The sequence below is a fragment of the Tachysurus vachellii genome, chromosome 11 (assembly GCF_030014155.1).
Source record: "Tachysurus vachellii isolate PV-2020 chromosome 11, HZAU_Pvac_v1, whole genome shotgun sequence".
Lineage (NCBI taxonomy): Eukaryota > Metazoa > Chordata > Actinopteri > Siluriformes > Bagridae > Tachysurus > Tachysurus vachellii.
In genome coordinates this window covers 26,697,463-26,707,462 of record NC_083470.1, presented here as the reverse complement: position 1 = coordinate 26,707,462, position 10,000 = coordinate 26,697,463, and the positions used below count along the sequence as shown (strand labels likewise).

The window sequence follows — 10,000 nt, the reverse complement described above, 5'->3', positions numbered from 1 at the left end:
TAATTAACGTGAAATAAATTTGTATTAACGATTAACGTGAGCACAGCTTGAGGTCTAACGAGATGACGTTTCGGTACGTCGTTCCTCCTCCTCACCAGTAAAGAGTCCTGTTTAATGATGAAGAGCTGGCGTGTCCACTGGCCGAGCCACTTCTTCCTCCACAGATACTCGCAGAGCCGCGATTCAGGGGCAGGTCGCAGGCAGGTTTGAGACGAGACACACTGTATATAGTGAGCTCTGTCCACAGGGACGTCCTCCTCTTCCTCTCCGTACGACTCGTAATGACTGCTCTCTGAGTCCAGTTTATCTGAGGAGACGTCACATGAACCTGTCAGTACTCAGTTCAGTACTTACCGAGACAAGATATGTAAGTTTTTAACTCAGAACATGTTCTGAACAGAGCTACAGATAAATAAATGATATTACGTGTGTATTTTGTTCTTATTCAATCATCTCTGTTCATCCAGACAATCCAAGTGTATAATAAAGTCTGATGTACTGAATTTATGTTATTTCATGAACGTGTGTAAATAAGGTTTTGTAGCTTGTCAGCGTTTTGTTCTGAACTGACCTGTAGATTGATTGGCTGGAATAAAAGGCTCCGCCTCCTCATAACAGTCCTCGTCTTCCTCTAACACGTACGGAGGCTGCGAGGGAACCGCAGGAGCCGCAGACTGACGAAACACACAGGAGAACTGATTTAAATGTAAAGTTTATTTATAAAGTGAATCTGAAACTACACACAGAGTTAATGAAGAAATCGACTTTACAGGATACACGAGATCTCACTGATTCACGACGAGTCTCACAACTTATCGACTTACACCGTAAAGGTGCAGAATAACAAGCCGAGAGTTACAAAGGGAAAAAAAAAACCCATCCTTTCGAGATCCCAAGCAGTTGAGCTGTCTAAGGCCGCGGCCTATCGTTGGGAGATCGGGAGTTGAAAGCGTAATTGTGCTGCTCTCTGGGGAAGACGATGTCTTTCAGAACACCATCATCTGTTAGCTGGTGTATACAGAACATGTTAGAGGAAGCACGTCGTAGCCGTTGTCCTTCTAAACTGATAGATAACTAACAGAAATCAGCAACGACTAAACTGGGAGAGAAAAAAAAAACAAAAACATCCTTCTGACCATACGCAAAGGCGATGGGAAATCCAGCTGTTGGCCGTTAATCAAGTCCGTTCAAGGTCGAGACGAACCTGCTGACCTTTCAGAGGCCAGCGCTCCAGACACCGTGTCTACCTCCAGCTCTGTTCTTCTTATCTACATAATGATGTCAGCGGGTTTTGGAAACTGGTTTTCCACAAGAGGACAGAAGCCTTTTGGGAAGGAGGCTTGAGTTATAGAGAAGAAGGTTGGGCTTTTTGGAGGACCAGACCACCAGACCACATGGAATCACACAGAGCTTCAACACCATACAGTACAACGATTTCTGCTGTTTGTTTTCTATAGAAAAGAGTCGACCCTTTTTCTTCTTGTCGTATCATCATGATCCTGAACCATAAGAACTTTTCAAAGGTGTTGCTTTAAACTGGTTCATGCTTCATTAGAAGTTCTACCAGGTTTAAATCTCTCTCTAAAGGATGTTCGTGAGCGAAGCTGCTGGTTGTTGGGAGATCCTGCTTTATCACTCACAATAGACCAACAGCAACATCTTTTCACAGGCAGGTCTTCAAACACGTATCAGTCTCAGGATCAGTTCTTAAAAACCTTCAGCCATCAGCCGCTTCATTTCTGATCGGCCGTCTTCATTAAACCATGGTGTTAACCAAGTTCTCCAGTTATCTTACAAACCGGGTGTAAAGTAGACGTCTGTGTTGAGTGTCTCTTCTCGTCGGGTTACGTCACTCACGTCTACTCTTTCACTCCCTTGATGTAAAGTGGACCACGACACGAACAATACGAGCGACAGGGTTTAAGGGTAATAAAAGAGGACAAGTTAAAAAGACAGGAGGAATCCATAAGTGAAATGAGAGCTTGTGCTACATCCATCACGTGCTTCGAGCAGTCTGGCCTTTTCTGAGTCGTCTAAAAACGCTACGTAACTTGTTTACTTCTTCAGATCGGTTCCCTCGGTTTCCTTGGCATTAAAGATGAGAGGGTTTTTCTGCGATGCAACATTTTCACATGAGCTACGTGTTTATACCCTCCCTTTTTATCTCCTGCATATTTTCATTCTTGGCATCTTGGGAGGAGGACAGTGTGTACGGTACGTTTAGCTCCTCAGATACAGATCTGTGTTGAAGACATCAAAGAACCATGTCCATTTGTGTCCCATATGTAAAACTGAACAGGAAAGAGAGAGAATGGAGGACAGAAGGATGGAAAGACGAACGAAAGCTCAGAGACAGAGACATAAATAAAAAGTCTGTCCGCTTGCTCGGATGTTGGCACGACTTTGCCACTGACCTCATCGTCTCTAGAGGTTCGACTCGCTCGATCTGACTTCCTCTCCCCCAGAGTGGGGGTCTATCACGCCATCACTTTATCACTCCATCACAAGTGCCTCTCTACCCCCCATCACGTAAACAGACATAATTGCCCATGCAAAACGTTCACTTCCTCTGCTATCAGCCAATAGGATTGTTTTGTACTTCTCAGCCTTTAAGATGATCCTCATGGATAAACACAGCATTTCCTGTCTCAGATAAAGTCCCTCCTCTTCACATCCTCAACATTTTTCAAACATTGCTGAAGCTGTGGAAACTCAATCCAGTCGCACGTACAGTAGGCTAATCACCGCCAATTATAACGAATTAAAATAACGAGGAAACAGACATATTAAGCCAAAGAACCGTAGTTAAGAAGCTCAACATCAGAATCACACAAACACTTCTACTTATTTTAATAGATAAACAATCGAAAAGCCAAAAGAAGCCTTTCAAGTGGGCAAGAAAGTTCCGGTAATCATCTGATGAGCGTTATCGTTTCTACCAAATGGTGGGCGTGGCTTTCATCACGCTAGGTGGAAATTGTTCAGACACGATGTCGTCGTCAATATATTTACAACAAGGTTCCAGTCAACGGTTTAGTCTTGGTATAGTCACAATACTTAAAAATTAAACCCTGACACTTTTTTTTATTATATTTTTAATTATACAGAATATGTTCTTGTATAGCGAAACATTTGCTCGAGTTGTAAGCTAGCAAATGTTCTGTAGCTTCATTTCTAAACTATCACGTGTTCAAAACTTATGCCTCATTCCACACATGATTCTTCTGAGCTCCCATTATATCAGTCAGGGTCACCAATGTGTGGATTTCACAAGAATTAACTTCATGGATCTGCTCATGTCTTTGCTCAGATCGGATCTGTCTGTCTGTCAGCTTACATTCAGGACTAAAGGTTTCCCCAGATACCAAGAAACTCACCGATTTCCCATCATTCTACTGAATGTAGTCCCTGGAGACAACAGAGATGATTAAAGCTGCATAAATTCTGATCTAACTTTTTAATCTCTGTCACATGGGCACTAATCACATATGAATCCAATCTGTCCAGTCATGCAATATTCATCAATATTCATCAATATTCATTAATATTCATCACCTCTGGTTTCTTCATTAATGATCTAAAGCCTAAAACCTTTACATTCAGTATTGAATATTTTTTGCAGGATAGAAAAGCTCTAAGTTAAACTTTTTAAGGAAAGCATTCGCTTCACTGTCCGAGGAAGTCATGAGATCTGATCTACAAACACTACCATTTGTTAAACTTATAAAAACAAAAGGACATTGAATTTAGTCATGTGTTTGACTTTATTCAGTCCTCTTTCCCATAGACACACTCTCACACACTCTCACACACTCTCACACACTCTCACACACTCTCACACACACACACTAACTGTTGTTTATCTGTGGTAGGCCACTTAAAAGTTCTCGGTTTATGGGGCAGGGTTTCACCTCTGACCTTCAGCCCGAGTCTTGGGTGAGACGAACGAGCGAATCCGCACTGCGGCCACACTGCAGATGGGAAAGTTTGAAACAACCGACCACAACACAGCTCTGGTCCGATCCACCGCCTTCTAACCTCTGATTGGCTGACCACAACACAGCTCCGGTCTGAGCCGTATACAGTAAAGCCCACAACACACACATACACACACATACACACACGCAATACGCAGGCCTGTCATTACCGCTACAGAACCAGAGCCTCCTAAAATATACACATACGACTAACGTCCCCAAAAATACACACAGGCTGCGTCTCAAACGCCACAATCCTTCTTCAGTCAGTGTTCTTATAAGACCTAGCGACAATCAAATAACCACGTTGTCTTGTTTTCTATAAAGTTACTTTGATCAAATGTTACTTAAAATCTATCCCCCTAAATATGTCCCAAAATAGCACAGTCTAAAATACACACTAAAGTCCCAGTAAAGTTGTCTTCCCTCATGCTGACTGATAAACCGTCTGTTTTACCCATAATGCACCAAGCTAGCGTCTCTGTGTCTTCTGTCCTTTTAAGGTGTTTATCTTATACGAACCCCATGTTAGCCAGTCGGCTAGCAAGCTAGTCATACTATACATTTATTTACATGATCACTTTTTAAAAGAAACACTAAAGAATTTAGTCTTAAATCTGTAGTTCATTTGTAGTTGTTATTACTTACTAGTTACTGAGGATTAAGATCAGGAATATAACAAAGCTTTCAGAATACAGGCCACGCCTCCATCACGGTGACTGTTACACTGAGGCCACACCTCCATCACTGTGACTGTTACACTGAGGCCACGCCTCCATCACGGTGACTGTTACACTTAGGCCACACCTCCTTCGCTTTGACTGTTACACTGAGGCCACACCTCCATCACTGTGACTGTTACACTGAGGCCACACCTCCTTCACTGTGACTGTTACACTGAGGCCACACCTCCTTCGCTGTGACTGTTACACTTAGGCCACGCCTCCATCACGGTGACTGTTACACTGAGGCCACACCTCCTTCGCTGTGACTGTTACACTGAGGCCACACCTCCATCACTGTGACTGTTACACTGAGGCCACACCTCCTTCACTGTGACTGTTACACTGAGGCCACACCTCCATCACTGTGACTGTTACACCGAGGCCACACCTCCTTCACTGTGACTGTTACACTGAGGCCACACCTCCATCACTGTGACTGTTACACTGAGGCCACACCTCCATCACTGTGACTGTTACACTGAGGCCACACCTCCATCACTGTGACTGTTACACTGAGGCCACACCTCCTTCACTGTGACTGTTACACTGAGGTCACACCTCCTTCACTGTGACTGTTACACTTAGGCCACGCCTCCTTCACTGTGACTGTTACACTGAGGCCACACCTCCTTCACTTTGACTGTTACACCGAGGCCACGCCTCCTTCACTGTGACTGTTACACTGAGGCCACACCTCCTTCACTGTGACTGTTACATTCAGGCCACACCTCCTTTACTGTGACTAACAAACTGAGGCCACACCTCCTTTACAGTGACTAACAAACTGAGGCCACACCTCCTTCAGTGACTAACAAACTGAGGCCACACCTCCTTCACAGTGACTGACACACTAAGGCCACACCTCCTTCATTTTGACTGTTACACCGAGGCCACGCCTCCTTCACTGTGACTGTTACACTGAGGCCACACCTCCTTCACAGTGACTGACACGCTAAGGCCACACCTCCTTTACTGTGACTAACAAACTGAGGCCACACCTCCTTCACAGTGACTAACAAACTGAGGCCACACCTCCTTCACAGTGACTGACACACTGAGGCCACACCTCCTGCACAGTGACTGACACGCTGAGGCCACACCTCCTTCACAGTGACTGACACGCTGAGGCCACACCTCCTCCTCTGTTGTTTAAGGGGTTAAAAGTGTTTAAAAATAAACACACTCCATATGTGTTCTTGTTTTGTGGTTCCTCTCTGAGCGTAGACCGAGTGTGGAATGTTCCGTGATAAAGGTGATTATTGTTGAGCCGAATCCCGACGGTGACACAATAATGCAGCGATTCAGCCAAATTCCACAATAACACATTTCTGACATTTCTGAGCGACTGAAGAACGCCTCGGATTAGCCGCAGCGCAGTCTTGGAAAGGTGAAGCAGAGAAATGTTGATCTGTGGGACAGGGTCTGGCACGGAGCCTCTAAAAATTCTCTTATGACAAATCTTTCAATCTCTGAAACCTAAAACACACTCGATTTCGAAGCGAAACGTTTTGGATCGCGAGCTTTAAAAAAACCTGGTATGATAAACATCGAAGCTAATTTTATAGCAAAGCCAAATAATCAACTCTCGAAGTTCAATTTTATAAACGTCAATAAATTCATCTTACAGATTATTTAACAACGTTTTGAACATCAATAAATCATATTTATTTGTCATTTACAATAAAGAGAGATATATCTGCTTGCTAAACGCACATCTAGCTAACCGAGCTTAGTTACTATGCCAAAACACGTTTTCAATAAAAATTGCACAAAATTTTTCTATCCCAAAAAAATGTATTTGTGCAAACAGCCAGTGGGTGAAGTGTTTTATTTTAAACCTTACATATACTAGTTAGGCTAGTTAGTTAAGCTATACATATATGTTAGCTATACTTTTAATTAATAAATTGTTTGGTTCAATTTGATAATTACTCAGAAAGCTACATAGCTCAATTAGCTTGAACTCTATCATGTTATTAAGACTGTTAGCTAGTTGGGTATTTTGATGTTTCTCAGTGTGTAATAGAAACGTTCCTAATGATTATCCTGATGAAATCATGTTTGTTAGTTCTTTACAAGCGGTGTTTAAATAAAAATATTATGAATATATCGATCAGTATAAATTCATCGTTTTCTCGCTAAGGTGCCAGCAAATATGTGTTAATGACTAAAAATGTTCTTAAAAACTAGAATGTTATTAATTGTTTTGTTATTCTTTTAAAGTTTTTCCAGAAAATAACTTGTGCACTAGGTAGTCAGGTGACTAGTGTTAGCTTGTTAACTAGCATGTCTCTTAGCTCTTTATTAGAGCTGTTAGAATTAAAAATTTCTCAGAAAACTACACTGAACTTTAGCTAACATAACACAGTAGTAGGCGGCACGGTGGCTTAGTGGTTAGCACGTTCACCTCACATCTCCAGGGTTTGGGGTTCGATTCCCACCTCCCCCTTGTGTGTGTGGAGTTTGCATGTTCTCCCCGTGCCTCGGGGGTTTCCTCCGGGTACTCCGGTTTCCTCCCCCGGTCCAAAGACATGCATGGTAGGTTGATTGGCATCTCTGGAAAATTGTCCGTAGTGTGTGATTGTGTGAGTGAATGAGAGTGTGTGTGTGTGCCCTGCGATGGGTTGGCACTCCGTCCAGGGTGTATCCTGCCTTGATGCCCGATGACGCCTGAGATAGGCACAGGCTCCCCGTGACCCGAGGTAGAAGATGAGTGAGTGAATGAGAACACAGTAGTAAATACATTTTGACTGCTAACATTTAGCAGTTAGCTAGTTAGTAAATGTTAGCTTAAAGGTTTGGCTATCGTTCTGCTAATAAAGTTTATAAAGTTTGTGTGAAGTGACTCACCGTGCAGGGAAGCCACTGGAAGTGAGGATCTTCAGCTGAACCCGGATCAGTAGCCGAGTTTCTCCTCAGATTATTAGCTGGGCCTCCAGAGGGACAGTTCATGATCATGTACTCTGCATCCTCCACTACTGAAACACACACACACACACACACACACACACACATTAGTCTATCACATTAGTATGTTGGTTAGAGAGATAGCTTCCTGATGTGGTGTTGGGTTTTAAATATGTATAATCATCAAACCCACTCTCTCTAATTTAAAGCTGCCCCTGTTTAGATGGTTATGAGGTGGTCGTTTGCATACACAACAACTTTGTGTATAAAAACAAATAAATCGTACAGAACCCTGTATACTGATCTTTATTAAAACACACAGCCTTTATGTCTGACTGAAGTTATTTTGTGGAGTTGTTGAACACGTTGACGTGTCCATGTTTGGTGTTTGTGATGCACGTTTTCACGTCCAGGCAGTGAGTCACACTCTTCTCTTCTCACACGGAGACGACTCGCCAAATCTCAGTTCAACTGCTTTTATTTGGCAGTCGGATGTAAATGACATGCCTCAGGAATGACTGAACGTCTTCTACAACATGGAGGGTTTTTTTTTTAGGAAGCCGTCTCTGACTCACACACTGACACTAAAATCCCTGCTATTAGACTCGTGTATGAAGAAAAGCCAGAAACTGATTTCAGAGCCGTCACAAATCATGTACAGGCTTCAGATTCAAGTAATATTGCGGTACTGAGGTATGAAGTATCGCACAAAAATTGTTAGCAATAAAGTTAGCAAGACCATGATGGAATTAATTTTTCAAAATGGCCGACGCACAAAGTTAAAAAAACAAAATAGTTTTTCGCAGCTTAGTGATGTATTTGGTATGTCACTGATCCACAATGAAGAAGGTATTTCATTCTCTACCTTTCTTTATTTATTATGAACTTTAAACCCTAATTGGGTAAAATCTAAGAACATAATCTATTAATAAAGTCAGGGTTAAGGCTGAGAACTGAAGTTGATCTGAAAGTCTGAAACACAGACAGCTGAAATAGAGTCAGTCTGAAACACAGACAGCTGAAACAGAGTCAGTCTGAAACACAGACAGCTGAAACAGAGTCAGTCTGAAACACAGACAGCTGAAACAGAGTCAGTCTGAAACACAGACAGCTGAAACAGAGTCAGTCTGAAACACAGACAGCTGAAACAGAGTCAGTCTGAAACACAGACAGCTGAAACAGAGTCAGTCTGAAACACAGACAGCTGAAACAGAGTCAGTCTGAAACACAGACAGCTGAAACAGAGTCAGTCTGAAACACAGACAGCTGATAAAGAGTCAGTCTGAAACACAGACAGCTGAAACAGAGTCAGTCTGAAACACAGACAGCTGAAACAGAGTCAGTCTGAAACACAGACAGCTGAAACAGAGTCAGTCTGAAACACAGACAGCTGAAACAGTCAGTCTGAAACAGACAGCTGAAACAGAGTCAGTCTGAAACACAGACAGCTGAAACAGAGTCAGTCTGAAACAGAGACAGCTGAAACAGAGTCAGTCTGAAACACAGACAGCTGAAACAGAGTCAGTCTGAAACACAGACATCTAATACAGAGTCAGTCTGAAACACAGACAGCTGAAACAGTCAGTCTGAAACAGACAGCTGAAATAGAGTCAGTCTGAAACACAGACAGCTGAAACAGAGTCAGTCTGAAACACAGACAGCTGAAACAGAGTCAGTCTGAAACACAGACAGCTGAAACAGAGTCAGTCTGAAACACAGACAGCTGAAACAGAGTCAGTCTGAAACTCAGACAGCTGAAACAGAGTCAGTCTGAAACACAGACAGCTGAAACAGAGTCAGTCTGAAACACAGACAGCTGAAACAGAGTCAGTCTGAAACACAGACAGCTGAAACAGAGTCAGTGATGAAGCGCAAAAGAAGAGTTTTTACAGCGAGGCTGAGGTGCGATCTTTGTAAATCTGGAGTATTAGATGTGTCCTACATGACCCCTATATGATTCTTCCCCCACCGCCCCCCCCCGTCCCCCACACACACACACACACACATTCCGTACAGATACTAAAACATATTGCTTTAGAAAGTCAGTCTGGAGAAGAGAAGATTTGGATGTGATGATGATGATGATGATGATGATGATGATGATGATGATGATGTGAATAAATGATGTAGTGCGAGTGTGTTGTTTATTATACTAATAACTTGATAAAGTTTTTAATCACTACTACTTTAATTATTACTTTTTCGTTACTAATAATAATAATATTAATACAGTAGAAGGCAGACAGATATAAGTAACATGTCAACCTTCACCTCAGATTTGTTGGTAAATTACAGATAAAAGACTATAAATGAAAATTCATATTTTCATATTTATTAAAACTACACTTTAAGTAAAAGTTAGTAACAATAGCTAACAGAACTTTAGTGTTT

The 10,000-nt window shown here is 42.3% G+C and overlaps 1 protein-coding gene across 2 annotated transcripts in view; it reads right to left on the bottom strand.

The window, feature by feature from the left end:
* si:dkey-220o5.5 (actin filament-associated protein 1-like 2) overlaps window positions 1–10,000 on the bottom strand; it is a 26,613-nt gene that overhangs the window by 7,565 nt on the left and 9,048 nt on the right. Inside the window, exons 3-5 of one of the 2 annotated variants that reach the window (XM_060880982.1) lie at window positions 7,553–7,680; window positions 572–674; window positions 96–307 (exon numbers count right to left, since the gene is read on the bottom strand). In XM_060880982.1, coding sequence (XP_060736965.1) covers window positions 96–307; window positions 572–674; window positions 7,553–7,680 — 443 coding nt within the window. The remainder of the gene's footprint in view (window positions 1–95; window positions 308–571; window positions 675–7,552; window positions 7,681–10,000) is intronic. The other variant, XM_060880983.1, reaches the window with a different exon arrangement.